The sequence below is a fragment of the Hordeum vulgare genome, chromosome 2H (genome assembly GCF_904849725.1).
Source record: "Hordeum vulgare subsp. vulgare chromosome 2H, MorexV3_pseudomolecules_assembly, whole genome shotgun sequence".
Classification (NCBI taxonomy): domain Eukaryota; kingdom Viridiplantae; phylum Streptophyta; class Magnoliopsida; order Poales; family Poaceae; genus Hordeum; species Hordeum vulgare.
In genome coordinates this window covers 639,965,201-639,980,975 of record NC_058519.1, presented here as the reverse complement: position 1 = coordinate 639,980,975, position 15,775 = coordinate 639,965,201, and the positions used below count along the sequence as shown (strand labels likewise).

The 15,775-nt window shown below is 44.1% G+C and overlaps 1 protein-coding gene across 1 annotated transcript; it reads right to left on the bottom strand.

Moving 5' to 3' along the window:
- Positions 1–11,485: 11,485 nt before the first annotated feature.
- LOC123431111 (ribosomal biogenesis protein LAS1L-like) lies at positions 11,486–12,646 on the bottom strand. Its single transcript, XM_045114946.1, has 2 exons — positions 11,901–12,646; positions 11,486–11,799 (listed from the first exon to the last, which is right to left on the bottom strand). Exons 1-2 carry the CDS (start codon positions 12,465–12,467, stop codon positions 11,692–11,694), a joined length of 675 nt encoding a protein of 224 aa, XP_044970881.1. The 5' UTR covers positions 12,468–12,646; the 3' UTR covers positions 11,486–11,691.
- Between the last annotated feature and the right edge of the window lie 3,129 nt (positions 12,647–15,775).

Here is a 15,775-nt window from a genome sequence, read left to right as displayed (position 1 = left end):
AATAAAGGTCTGAATTCATAATTATTAAGTTAAAACGTGTTGTATGTTTTGCTTCCGTTGCAACACACGGACTCATTTGCTAGTAAGAACAAAAGGCAAGATCTAAAAAGAGAAAATGAAAACCAATTATTAAAAAAAGAATTAAAATACAAACAATGGGACAAATAGAAAATGAAAACCAATTAACAAAAAAAATAATAAAAACACGCACACAAAAAATGGGACAAATTGAAACGGCGGCCCGGCTCTCTTGAAATTCGCATTAGCGAAGGCGCAACTATATGCTACACGCGGATGGCATATAAGGAAAGCCCTATTTGCCGCTCTGTACGAAGCGGTGTCGATGCTTATCAAGCGGAAGGAGGATCGGGCTGGCCCGGTTGCGGGAATGCAGCGCCCGGAAACCTTCTAGAAGTTCACAGTCGGCTAGAAAACTTCTAGGATGTTCCTGAAGGCGTTTTTTTTTTGTTTTTTATTTTTTCTTTATTGATTTTTCTGTTTCTTTTTAGAAAAATGTTCTGGATTATCAAAAAATATTTTTTGATTTTCGAAAAATGTTCTCCATTTATACCAAATTTACTGTATTTTCTAAAAATAGTTCTGGGTTTCAAAATTTGTTCCTAAGATTTATATTTTTTCTTAGTTTCAAAAACAATCCTTAAGTACCAAAATGTTCATGCTTTCAAATTTGTTCAGGATTTTCGAAATTATTCTCAGTTCCAAAATTTGTTCTACAAATTTGTAAAATGTTCATACTTTAAAATTTGTTCGTTTTCCAAATTTGTTGGGGTTTTCGAAATTTGTTCTCAGTTTCAAAATCTGTTGTCAAGATTCTGAAATTGTTTGTGCTTTAAAAAAATGTTAGCGCTTCCAAATTTGTTCATGATTTTCCAAAGTTGTTCTCGGTTCCTAAATTTATTCTGAAAATTCAAAAAGTGTTCATGCTTTAAAAACTTGTTCGTGCTTTCAAATTTGTTCGGATTTTTTTTCAAAATTGCTCTCTTTTCGATTTTTTTGTTCTCAAGATTCAAAAATGTTTGAGCTTCATTTTTCTTCACGAACATTAACGTTTTTCTAAAATTGTTCTCTGTTTCAAAAAAATTATCAAATTTCAAAAAAATGCTGTGCTTTAAAAAATGTTCGATGTTTTCAAATTTGTACAGGGTTTTCAAAATCTTGTTCTCAAGATTCAAATAATGTTCGTGCTTCCAAATTTGTTCACGTTTTTTTTTAAATTGTTCTTGGTGTCAAAATTTGTTCTCAAAATTCAAAAAATGTTCATGCTTTCAAATTTGTTTAGGACTTTCAAAATTGTTCTCCTTTCCAAAAGTTTGTTCTCAGGATTCTCAAAATGTTCATGTTTTAAAAAATGGCTCGCATTTCCAAATTTGTTCACGTTCTTTTAAAAATGTTCTCGGTTTAAAACAATAGAAAAATTCAAAAAATGTTAATGCTTTAAAAATCTATTCAGGCTTACCAATTTGTTTGGTGTTTTTCAAAATAAAGTTCTCAAGATTCAAAAAATGTTTGTGCTTCCAAATTTGTTAACATTTTTAACAATCCCGGTTTCAACATTTAAAGAATGTTCGTATTTAAATAATTTTTTTGCACTTTCAAAATTTTTCATAGTTTTTCCAAATTGTTCTCCTTTTAAAAAATTTATTCTCAAGATTTAAAAAGCGTTCATGCTTTAAAAATTGTTCGCCTTTCGAAATTTGTTAATGTGTTTTCAATTGTTCTTGAAATTCAAAAAATTATTTTGTTTCAAATAAAAGAAGAAAAGGAAAAAGGAAAGAAAAGACGAACCAAAAAAATAAAATAAACAAAGAAGGAAAGAAGTAAAAGAAAAAAACTAGACTGGTCCGGCATAGTCGGGGCGCTCTGTGTGCGGGGAGTAACTAGTTACCGATCGCTGCCTCGGGAGCCTACCAGCGATCGCTCCTGCGTGCTGCCATTTGACGTGTTTATAACCGTCGCCACGTGTTGCGCTCTGAGGTTTTTCTTCGGATTTTGGTTTTTTATTTTTCGCACGCGTTTTCGATGTTCCGAATGGTTTTTTTTTTGAAATTTTTTTCGCATGGTATTTCGTAACATGTCGACGGAAAAGAAAATTTTAAAAAAATTACGCAAAAAGATACGTTTTCTGTTTTTATTTTTTTTGCGAGAGGCACGTTTTTTTTTCGCAAAAGTCACGGTTTTGCCTTCGCTAGAGACACGTACGTGCATTTCGGAAAGTGAAAATTGTGTTTTCTGTTTTTTTAGAGACACAGTTTTGCTTCCGTGAAAGACAAGGTTTTGCCTTTGCGATGCCTCTACCGAAAGAAAAAAAAATGCGTTCTTTTACGAGCGGCACGGTTTTGTTTGCGCGAAAGACACGATTTTGCCTTCAAAAGAGGCGCGCGTGTGCCTCTCCCGAAAAGGGGAAAAACGTGTTTTCTGCTCTCTCTTTTTCCGCGAGAGGCACAGTTTTTCCTTCGCAAGAGACACGACCCGTGCCTTTGAGAAAGGGAAAAATCCGTTTTCTGTTTTTTTTTCTATCGCGTGAGGCATGGTTTTTTGTTCTTTTTTTGAAAAAAAAAGATTATCAAAACCTATCACCATGGTATCTGGTTTTGAAGATCTCGATGCGAGAAAGTCAAGGATGAAAACGGTTAGAGATTTGAACGCACGGTTTAGTAGATAAAAACATTTTGAAAATACGGATTTACGAAAAAGGAAACTTCCAGGTTGCGACAACTGTCACGCATGTAGTGCACATCTGCCATTTGTCGCAACCTGTGAAGGTGAGAAATATTCGTTGAAAGATGTATTCGCTAAGTAGTGATTTCGCGTGTGCCGCGTAGAGGCTCGCAGAAAATGCTATTTAACCCTTTGTCTGAATCCGTGTTTGGGCTTCGCACACAGCAGGAGGACGATCGGGCTAGCCCAGTTACAGCGGTTGCGGTGCCCAGTTTTGGAACCTTGTAGAGGTCCAAGGCCGGTTTTTGGGGACTTATAGAATGTTCCCTAACATTTTTTTTTTATTTTTCCTTTATTCTGTTCTGTTTCTTTTTTTTCTTCTTTGCTTTTGTTTCAAAAAATATTCTGTATGTTCGAAAAAAGTTTTTGGATTTTCAAAAAAGTTCTTGATTTAAGAAAAATTGTTCGGGGTTACAAAATTGCTTTCCTTTTCAAAATTTTGATCTAGAGATTCGAAAAATGTTCGTGCTTCAAAAAATTCTTTGCGCTTCTAAATTTGTTCACGTTTTTTAAAACTGTTATTTGTTTCGAAATTTATTTTGAAATTTTGAAAAATGTTCCGGCATTAAAATTTTGTTCATGATTTCAAAACATTTCTGGGTTTTTAATATTGTTCTCCTTTTCAAACTTTTTTTCTCAAAGTCCTAGAAACTGTTCTCGGTTTCATATATTGTTCTTAAAATTATAAAAAGTTCGCACTCTCAAATTTGTTCGGGGATTTTCATAACTGTTCTCCTTTCAATTTGTTTTCTTAAAATTCAAAAAATATTCGTGTTTTAAAATTATATTTGCGTTTACAAATTTGTTCACATTTTTCAAAAAAGTATTCTGCCAATTCAAAAAATGTTTTTGCTTCAAATAGAAAAAAAGGAAAGGGAAAACGAACCAATTTTTTTTAAGAGAGAACTAAAATAGTAGAAAAAAGAAAACTGGGCCGGCCCGACCACCCTGTGCGGTGGAGGGATCCCTGCCACAACGAGCGGCAGGTAGGAGTTCCCGGCGTATAGGATTGGGGGCGAGCCTATTTGACGCCCGTTAGCATCAGAAGGGTGTGTTTTCGCCCTGATGCGAATTTCCGGTTGGCCCGGCCCACCTATAGGTTCGGCGTTATGACGTTTGATTCGTTCGCTGCTGTTTCTTTCTCTGTTCCTTCCAGTTTTTCTTTGTTTTTTTCTTCCATGTATTTTACTGTTTTTGTACGGGTTTTAGTAATTTCGTTCGAGTTTTTTATTTTTCTGTTTTCATTCTTTTTTCTGTCGTGTTTTCATTTATGTTTCCTTTTTTATTTTCCGTTTCTGTTTTTCTTCTCTTTAGTTCGTATTTTCTAAAAGTCCATCGTATATTAGAAAAATCTTCATTGTATTAAAATAATGTTTATTATATATTACGAAATAGTTTGCCTTGCATTATTAAAAATTTCATCCAGTATTAAAAAATGTTCGTCATATATCATGAATTGTTCAATGTACATTAGAAAATGTTCTTTGTGTATTGAAAATGTGTTAATTATACATTAAAAAGTGTTCAACGCCTACTGCAAAATGTTCATTGTGTAAATGAAAACTGTTCAGCGTATATCCTAAAAATGTTCAATGTGTATATCAAAATTGTTCAGCGTAAATCATAAAAATGTTGATCTCGTATTTAAACTGTTCAGCATATACCACAAAAATGTTTAATTTATATTTATAAATTGTTTAGTGTATATTAGAAAAATGTTCAATGTATTTCCGAAAAATGTGGAAGGTTTACAAATTCGTCATAATTATTAAAAAAATCATCGTACAATTAGAAAATGTTCGACGGATTTTTATAAATTGTTTCAATGTGTATTTTTTGAAAAAGTTCAAAAGCAGTTTGGTACTTGAATAATCATGCCGCGAATATGTCATTAGAGCTCGTTAGCAGTACTAGCTAGTGGATTGGATCTCACCTGTTGATCGGCCAACGAGGGTAATTTTTCTGTTTTGACCTTTTGTGCTAATAAATTTTAAAATTGACCTCACTTTAATTTTTTTTGAATCTGACCTCTTTTGATGACGCCAACAACCCTTGCGTGTGGTTTGCATGGGAGACGTCAATGTCCTTGTTATCTGATACGGGTCTGCATGACCAGCGGACCAGGTAACTTTCTGACGTGGCATCCCTGGCGTTTGGTCCTGGACCAGACGCCAAGGACCGTGACGTGTGGTATCAAACACCAAAGACCTTGACGTTTGGATGGCATGGCACATACTATAAAAAATATATTTGTATTATCTGCTGGGACCATACGCCAAGGTCCCTCGTCTTTGGTCACTTACCAGGACCAGACGACCGGATGCGTGGAGTATGGCACTTTGTCACGTTAGCTAGGCAACGACTCAATCGGTCGTGCGGGCCACGGGCTAGACATGAAGGACCGTGACATTTCCCAACCGACGCGTCAGGATGTTAGCGTCACCAAAAGAGGTCAGATTTAAAAAGAAAGCAAGATCAATCCCGAAATTTGTTAGCACAAAAATTTAAAACAAAAAATGTCCGCCCGACGACTGGTCCTTACGGTCCACCCCCGCACGACACGTGTGTTTCCTCCGACCGAGATAATTCGTAGCTTGGGAACGCTTTCGTCCCGTGTGGCGTGCGTGTAGCCGACGCACCACACACGGACGTACGCGGCTACAAACGAACCTCCGCCTTTGCGTCGACAAAATGACATTTCCGTGTGGGTTTGCACAGAGGCGACGACATGAGATAGGGACATCGGCTCATCGACGACTACGATATGGCGTGGGATGTGCGATCGTTGTACGTCGTACAGATGAATCTTTTTTTCGAATATAAGACAGTGCGTTCTTATGATAGCCTGACTTATTGGGGATGATCTATACCTACATCTATACCTACTAATAAAGGAAATAGATTTTTTTAGTCCGTGATGCTATTTTATAGATAACCTCCACATATTGTTGACATTAAACCCGCAATACATATCAAATATTTCTTTAAATACTCATATTTCCTAAACCGTAACTTCAAATTTAATATTTTATATATGGAATTTGATTAAAAAATTATGTAGAATATCAATATGATGTTATTTTACTCGTTAACCATTTAAAAAAAATACTATCTTGGATGCAATCCTAATCAATAATGCATTATCTCTCTTTTTTCATACCGGTACTGATCCGGATTGTCTATGAACATCTCAGCAAAATTAGGATTGGAGATGGAATTGAGGATCACTTACTCGTTTCTTTGTACGTATTAAATCTACATGCAAGATGTGTTTAAAAGACCCGTGAAATCTTGAACTGCATTTTTATAGGATAAGATGATCTTTCTTTGGGCCATAGCTACAAATAGTTAGATTATAAACCATTTTTTTCAAAAATTAAAAATGTGTGATATTATTTTCTCCCGTTGCAACGCACGGGCTCTTTTGCTAGTAGACTACTTATAACAATAAGGAATTCCTATTTTACGGGAGCCCATTCAAACAGAACTCCCAGATTAAGCGTGCTCGGCTTGGAGTTATGGGTGACCGACCGAAAAGTTGATCCTGGGTGCGCATGAGTGAGGACAAAGTGCGCAGAAAAGTATAATATTGATATGTGTGACCAATCTAGATCCCACCAGGAGTAACGACCACCGGCGAGTGTGTCCGGGGCGTTATAAATTGGTATCAGAGCCGACCCTCGCGGTTACAGGATGTTTGCGGATATCTGTGGTCATGTTGTTCATGACGTTTATGACCCGTCGTGGCACACGACATGTCACATGTACTGGACTGGTTGCACACACGTTTATGCCTAGAGGGAACGCTCCTGTGGCCCGACGGTTAAGCGTGCTCGGCTTGGAGTAGCTCTAGGATGGATGACCGACCGAAAAGTTGATCCTGGGTGCGCATTAGTGAGGACAAAGTGCGTAGAAAAGACTAGTATTGATATATGGGGCTAGTCTAGAACTATAGAAGAGTAACGATCGTTGGCGGGTGTTTCCAGGACATTATAGCTCTGCAATCCCCGTATTTTGTATTCCCTCTGTTTTATAATATAAAAACATTTTATTACGGGACGGACGGAGTAGTATTTAGCTGAGTTTGTGTCGGCCTTTAGATAAGACTTTAGATAATAAGCAATGCCATCTTGTGCAAGAGATCCCACTCGGATATTTTCTTCATAATATGTAATTAGTACATGCAGCCCCGTTTCATAACATTTATCTCCCATTCAAGTATGCATTTACAGCGTCAATTTTCACAGTTAATACATATTAGGTTGGCCATAGTAAGGGTATCATAGCTAGTATCATAGTCTTGGGACTAGCAAACATGCTGATGTGGCAAGTAATTACAGAAGAGAGAGAGGGGGTTAGAGTAACATAGGTAGATACCGTATCATGTTAAATGTTATATTACTATGTGTCATGCATGTTAATAAATAAGATCACCTATGATACTAATTTATGATACTATGCACTATAAAGGTAGTATCATATAATAGTAACATATGCATGATAATACTATATGTTACTTCCCACTATGAACAGCCTTATGGCTTTCGTTACCTTTTTCGAACTATGGTGCCAATATATGGACTGAATGAAGCATGGATTAAACATGCCGATCTCAAGCTTCAGTTGGTCTTGTCTGCTAGTATGTTTTTACTGAAACCAAACTGCATTCTGCAGTCCAAAATCAAGGAGGAGTGCCCGCTTTGATGCGTGTGCAAAACATTTCTGTAACATTATGCCGCGAGAATAATTGCCTTAAATCTGTCATTAGTTTCTTTAGGGCTACCACCACCGTGTTAAGGTTCCCATTTGGTTTACTAGCAGCCCACGACTTTGCAATTACCTCCGGAAGAGCATGATGCTTCTCCAACATGATCTCATACCTTGGACTTGCACACCTTTTCCGGTTTCCATGTACTCCTTCTAGCTGCACCAGGAGCGGACTATGATCAGAACAAGGCGAAGCAAGGTGCAACACCCTCGCCGCTGGAAACAAGTCTCTCCACGATTCATCCGCACATGCACGATCAAGGCGCACTTGCACATTGCGAATGCCATCCTGCCCATTATTGTATGTGTAGGGGATACCACTGAAGCCAAGGTCATCGAGCTCAAAAGCATTAGGCAATCTCTAAAGGATGCCATCTGGGAATCTGCCCGCATCATCCTCGACAAGTGTTCGTGTTGCCACAACGCCTCATTGAAATCTCCGCATACAAACCAAGGATCCGGGGACGAAGCCCGTAATCTGGTTAGATGATCCCACATATTCTGCCTGTTTTCAACTCATGGTTCCCCGTACACAAAGGTACTCCTCCACACTGTACCAGCCCCAATATCTGACACTGAAACATCAATGTATCTCTGATATGAATCCAAGACGGTGACTGAGAGAGATTCGTCCCAGTGCATACACCATGGAAACCCTTCAAACCAAGTCTCCATCTCAACTTCTCAACTTTATTTGACGCTTGCCTGGTTTCACAAAGGTAAACAAGCTTGGGGTTATTGGCTTTTGAGAGGGCCACAACCTCACGAACTGTCCGGCGGTCCCCCCCTCCCCCCCCCCGACAGTTCCATGCTAGGATATTCATTGCGTCCGACGGTCCTCCTCGAAGGAGGCCGCCGATTTCTCCTCGGACACATCTTGTGAGCTAATTCTTGCTCTCTTACTGTTTGAGTTGTTGGTAGGAGAGGAATACTCCTCACCATCCTCCCCTAAACCTTGAGTTAATGCGAGCGTTGCCGGCATGGCACCCTTCTTTTGCTCCACAGCTTCCAGTTCCATAGCCAAACGCTTCCGTGCTACCGGATCCACTTGCATATCCCTGACCACATGTTTCGACGGGCTAGTTGTTGTATCAGCGAGATCCGGGTCCTGGGCCTTCCACCCTTCCTTCTCCATCGTTGGAGTATAATGCTGCTGATTCTGCTTGTCATTTCCACGACCAAGATCATCCGATCTTGCTTTGTTTGGCCCATATGCATAAAGCCAAGGACCAAACTTCTTACCCTTCTCCTCATGAACGCCGGAGCCGCACTCCTTATAATCATGTCCAATTAGACCACATACGCTGCAGAATCGAGCTAGCTTTTCATAACGAACTAGAAACACTTGCCTTTCCTATCCTCTGACAATGCTTACAAATTTTGTGAGCGGTCTTCGGATGTCATGGCGAACCCTAATACTCACATAATCACCACGGGTATTCCCGTTTAGCCTCATCTCCAGTATTTCTCCGGATTTCCTCAACAAACATTCTACTATGTTCTTCTTGCAATACCCATCAGGCAGCTTGTGAATTTGAAGCCATATCGGCATAAACCGCATGGGCACATCTTCCGCCTTCGTGAAACCATCGTACGGGGACATAAGCACCACAAAGTTCCTGAAGATCAATGGCCCCTGTTCCACCATACGCTCCCAGTCACCAAGGCAGGCCGCCTGCACCACGAATATGTTCGGTCCGACTGGTCTGAACCTCACACGCTTCGTCGTATTCCAGGCAGCACACATATCTTTGTAGAACGCCGTCGGGCTAAAGCTCTTTTCCGTATGAACCTAGCTAGGGCTAGCCAAAGCACTCCTTCATTAACCATCGGATCATCTTCCTCAATCACCAGATCATCAAACTCTTCATCTTCCAGGTTGAGCTGTTCCATGAAGTCACCCAGATCCGATGCTTTGGCGGTGGCGGCGCCGCCAGCGCTAGTCCCGGATAGGGCATTGGCCATCGGCTCCATCACCACTTGCAGGGAAGGCGCGCACGAGTCACCGAGGTGGGCGCGCAGTCCGAGATCTCGCAAACCCCCGGCGGAGGGGTCAGCGATCGATAGGAGAACTCTCAGGCGATGTGATCGCCAGAGAGGATAGAAACCCTGGCCTTGGCGTAGGGGAAAACTTCTTCGCACTTTTTTTTAAAATCATGGCTATCTTCGCGAGAATGATGTATCTTATTTGGCCTTGGGCCTTAACTCTTAACCTTCTTCCTTAATCAATGCAAATGGAAAATCTTTTGCCTCGTTTCAAAATTTCATCATGGAATTTTGGAACCAAACCAAATACCAGCCGGTCTGTTATGCCAAATGCCTGGCAAGCCATTTGGCTCCAACCCAAATGGACAGCTATCTTTTCTGCCGAATTGTTGGCAGGTGCTATGACTACAATCGAGCAACCAAAGATTCCTACTGATATCCTAACAAACAAAGATTCCTACTAATATTTTGGTCATGCCAAAAATTTGATAGGGCTAGTTGGGCTCAATCCAAACATACTCTCCGTGCAATCAGTTCTACCTATTTGGTGGCTGCCTTGTGATTTCACACTCCCTTCTTTTTATTTACTCCGTATGTTAACTTTGATTAAACGGGATTGTGAAATCTCAGTCAAATGAGACTTGACCAAGTCTCAATCGATCCTGGATTCATGGGATCTTATGTGGACATTCATGCAAAAATTTCTTTTAATATTTATATTTCAATCATTTAATTAAGATTTAGTTAAGTCTCAATCGACTAAGAACTAGCCACACCCTTGACTAAAGTCAAATTTTATAAAGTTTGATCAGTTTTGAGAGAACAATATGAATAGCTAAAGTAACAAATATATACGATGTGAAAATATATTCAATGATGTATTGAATGATGTCGATTCGTTATCATATACATTATCGTTTTTTCTGTAAACTTTGTCAATATTAACATTTGGGTTCAGACAAAGCTAAATATGTGGAGTAAATAAAAGCAGACAGAGTATTTCAAACCCTTTTGATTAAGTTGGCAAGAAAAGTGCAGCAATTCAGATTAAACCAGTGATTGCACGAACGGCAGAAACATAGTACTGTACATGCAAAAGGTTCGTCGACCAAAGCGCTGGAGTGAAGTACTTCATACCGGGGTGGGCTTTTTGTCCTCCGGGGACTTTGCATCTTCAACATATTCTCTTTTTCTCCCAAAATAAAAAGTGAAAAGGGCTTGCCAGCGGTATATATGTTCTCTTTTCCGGGCAATTAGATTCGTCGACCCATACTGCTTTTCTTGTTACCAGCCCTGCCCATGCATTGGCCAGCACTTTGCTGCCGCTGCCTGATGAGCGAGATGACCCTGCCGACTGCCATTGCCTTTAGATCTGGGCTTGCTCTAAAGCTGCACGTAGCGCACTAGCTACTCTATTTAGTTACTACTCTATGTTGCAATAACCTATAGTACTACTGTGTTTCCGTTAGAATCGGATGATCTGGCTAGCAGTCTATACAAATGGCCGACATGCAAGCAGTTCAACCGGATCGACCAGGGGTAACTCCAATTTGAATCAAATGAAACGAAATGGACCGACACTCGCGTTTAGTCATACTCATATGCAATGCACCTGGGTGATGATAATACTGTTTCTTTCCCTTTTCCACATCACCTGAGAAGCAGACTGAATACTGTAGACTGTGGTTAATTAACATGCTACTTTAGCACTCAAGTTCAGGTTTGCACTTACAAAAACGCAGACAAAACACACTCCAACACAGAGTGAAAGAACAGTACGAACACACAGTCCTTACTGAAAGACGAGACCACCGACAACACATCGCATCACTTGAGCAACAGAGAAGGCTTCAGTTAACTACCATCGTTAGCAGATAAGTTGAGCAGGTTCCAGTCAGCTTGCAGAACACAGACAGCAGCTGTACTAACACAGCAAACACACAGTAGTCCACTTAATCTTAGTGCAAGATATATGTGATCAGCCAAGTCTACGTGAAGAACGTCAACACTTAATTTCTTAATTATCCAGACTCTTTGCTATACATACATACGAACAAACAAAGGCTAATAATTAAAGGGCATTGCTTTCAGAAGTTGACAAGCACGTAGAGGTCGACATCCTGCTAACTGTACCGCGCCAAGATTGAGACGACGTACGTACGTACGTGCTCCATTGCCGCCGCATCGGCGTAAGTAGGGCTAGTTGTGGTGTCCTCCGCCGCCGCCGCGCCCTTCCCTCGGGTTGCCGGGCGGCCGCGGCCTCCTCACCGCCCTCACGCGCATGATCACCTCCCGCATGTAGAACCCCTGCAGAAATCGCGTACGTTGCCGTGAGCTTCTTCGTCAACCAAACCAAGAACAACCAAGAAACAAGAAATGCTTACACCAAAAACTTGAGAACTACTTACTCTGTCAGTGGTGGTCTTGGAGATCTCCCTGGTCCCGATGTCCGCCGCCTCGCCTGGTTCTTCCCGGGATGAGTTGGTAGATGCAGCGGGGACGGCGCTCGACCTTGTGCCGCCGCCGAAGGAGTCGGCCATGCCCAGGCACCACGCGTAGGCGCGGAAGAGGTACCGCAGCAGGAGCGAGCACGGGTGCACGAAGAGCGAGAGCGACGAGGCCGACATGGACTCTTCGCCGGAGCTCCTCTCCGTCTCCTTCTCCCCCTCCCCCTCCTCCACCTCCACCTTGCGCTGGTCCGTGAGCTCTTCAGCCACCGCATCCGCCTTGCGCTGGTCCGTGAGCTCTCCAGACTTGTCCTCCTTGTCTTCCTCCTTGCGCTGACCCGTTGGCTCGTTGAGGTTGTCTCCCTCCTCCGGCTCCTCCTCCTCCTCCTTGCGCCGATCCGTCGGCTCGTCGGGCTTGCCCGCCACCTCCTCCTCCCTGCGCTGATCCGTCGGCTCTCCCTCCTGCTGCTGCCGCTCCTCCTTGTGCTGATCCATTGTCCCTCCCTCCTTCACCTGGTGCTGATCCATTGATGCGCGCCGCGCGCTCTACGGGGTTGGGGGGCTTGTGGATGGGTTTGGGAGGTGTTTGTGTGCGGAGTGGTCTACTACTGTTTCGCTTTCTTGAACTTTATTCTTCTTTTCCTTGAGGATGGATGCCGTTGATGCGTTCGAGGGCAGTAACTCCCCTCTGTCGCCGATTCATTTCAGACAGGCCTCTATTTATTGCCGGGGAACTCGAGCAGGTGAGGCGAGGCGAGGCGAGGCTGGGGTTTATCTTAGTCTTCCAGGAATGCCCCTCGGAGGTTTGGACCAGTTTCGTAGACTGGATTTATGTCAATGTGACTGCTGCGTGTGCATGCGCGCGTGTGGGTGACTTGATTTATGTCAAGGTTGGAACCAGCTTCGTAGTAGTACTGTACAGCCGCGCCGCGTTACAGCATCTCCAACAGCCGCGCTTCGCGTCGCGTCCAAAAAATGTATTTACCGCGCGCGCTTCGGCTGGTTTAGCGCGGGGATAGACGCTGGCTCCAACAGCCGCGCTACAATACAGCGCGCGCGCCGCTCCAGCAGTGCCCAAAAATGCAGCGCGCGTAGCACGCACAAACCACATATACATTTCAAAAAATAGGAGAAAAACGATCAAACAAACAAAATAAATCAACAATAAATAGTTATTACAACTCAAACAAATAGTTTATCGTTCAATACAACAAATAATGCAATAAACACAACCAATAGTTCATGAACAATACAATACAAATAATGCAATCAAATCATGCTCTTTGTCGTCCATGCCATGCCCACCACTCTTCAATCAGATCCTTCTGAAGATCATTGTGCGTTGCAGGACGCCGAATGGCATGATAGGAGGCAACAAAACGGGCTACCCTTTCAACCCTCCGTCGCACTCGCACGGGATGTCCCAAGAGCTCATACTGTGAGTAGTCTAAATCTTGGCCACGTTCATTCTCGATGATCATGTTGTGCATGATCACACAAGCGTGCATGATGTACCAAAGCATTTTTTGATCCCAAAATCTAGCCGGTCCTCTCACAATAGCAAATTGGGCTTGCAAAATCCCAAATGCTCTCTCCACATCTTTTCTAGCAGCCGCCTGAGCAGTGTGGAAATCAAGATTTTTCTTACCTTATGGCTTTTTCAACGGCTTCACGAAGGTTTGCCACTTTGGATAGATGCCATCCACTAGATAATAGCCATAGTTGTACGTACGGCCATTTGCTACAAACTGCACCTCTGACAACTCACCATTCGCAATCTTATTCATCAGTGGTGACCGGTTGACAACATTGATGTCATTCAAAGATCCAGGCATTCCAAAGAATGCATGCCAAATCCAAGTCTCCTGATCGGCCACCGCTTCAAGGATTATAGTGGAACCCTTTTTTTGGCCGTGGAATTGCCCATGCCATGCCTTTGGACAATTCTTCCAACTCCAATGCATGCAATCTATTGAGCCAAGCATGCCAGGAAAGCCGCAAGATTTGTTCATCGCCAATAGCCTTGCGGCGTCTTCAGCAGTGGGAGATCTCAAATACTCATCGCCAAACACTTGCACAATTCCCACTGCAAAGCGCTTGACACACATGATGGCTTGGCTCTCACCCATAGCCAAGTGATCATCAACTAGATCAGCCGGGATACCGTATGCCAACATACGCAAAGCGGCTGTCACCTTCGGAAAGGTGCTATGCCCGAGCTCTCCGGCGGCATTCCTCCTTTGCTGGAAAAACCGGTCATGGCTCGCTAGTTTCTCTGCAATGCGCTTGAACAAGTCTGTGCTCATCCTAAACCGGCGACGAAAATACGACTCCGGGTATGTGGGATTCTCCACGAAATAGTTCTTCATCAATCTGTTATGGGCATCAATCCTATCTCTCCAAAAAATTTCCCGACCCATAACCGAACCACCGTGCTTCGGTTTTTTATTGATATGCATAGCTATGATCATTGCAAGATCCTCCTCCTCTTCCATATCAAATTCTTCTTCGGAAGAATCATACGACGAACTCATCTACAATGTTCAATACTATACTATAAAAACTACAATTCAAAACATGCACCAAATTCATAAGTTTGGAGGAATACATACCTTGTAGGCGTTTTGTCGAACACCTTGCGGGCGCGGCGCGGCAGCGAGCGCTTGGGCGCTGTTCCTCGGACGTCGGAGGCGCGCGAGGGCCGGCCGGACTAGGAGGGGGTGGGGCGGAAGCGCGGCGGCGCGGGGAGGCCGGGGAAGCGCCTGAACGGTCGCCGGGGGGCGCGGGCGGCGGCCGCAGCGGAGACAGGCCGGGGAAGCGGTTGAGTGGTCGCCGGCGGGCGCGGGCGGCGACGCGGGGATAGGCCGGGGAAGCATTGAACGGTCGCCGAGGGCGCGAGCGGCGGTGGCGGCGCGGTCGGATAGGGGCGGCGCGAGAGTGGAGGAGCGAGCGCGGGAGAGAGCAGGAGCGAGCACGGGAGAGTCGCGCGCGGGGGAGCCGGCGTAGCAAATAAGGGGCGCGGGATTGTGTTTCGGCCAGCGCGCTGAACTGGAAATGGCGCGCGCGTCGTTTTTGCGCGCCCGCTGGAGCTGCCCGCCGCGTTGCGCGCGCGCTAATAGTTCCTTTTTTACGGCGCGGCGCTTGTATAGCGCGCCTGTTGGAGATGCTCTTAAACAAGCACCGTGCCGTAAATTTACCCATTTTAGCGCGCACGCAATCGGCAAAGTGTCTTCAGCGGGCGTGCAATAACCGCGCACGCGACATATATAGTTGGGTGCACGGTCCGAATCGCCATCGCGTGTTGCGTTTTTGGGGCGTCCGCTTCTGCATGCGACACACATGAGCCCTCGCGCCGCACTCTCTCCACCGCGCCACCTTCGCCCCGCACGCGCCGGCGCCGGCGAACTGACACGATGGACGCGCGCGCCGGTTCCCCCTCACCCCATCCTACAGCCGCGAACCCTTCGCCGCCGCCGCAATCCCTAGTGCTGGGAGCGTTGGCCTCGCCTCCACCGGAGCTCCTCCGAGCATCAGCCTCGCGCGCAGCCTCTTCATGCCGCCGCGGATGACCTCGGCGACGGGCATTGTCGCGCCGGCGCCGGCGCCCGTCGTGATGAAGCCCTCTGCACCCTCTTGAAGCTCCCAAATGCGGCGCGACCGAGGAAGGGCAAGACATCCGCGAAGAAGAACAAGGCGGCAGGCGGCTCCGGCACCTCGAAGGCGTCGAGGAAGAAGCTTGCAGGGCGTGTGAGGGGCGAGGCAGCTATCGAAGCGCCGACGAGCTCACTTATTGAAATGGGAGAAGCACCTGTTCTTCTTGGACACATCTTTGTTCA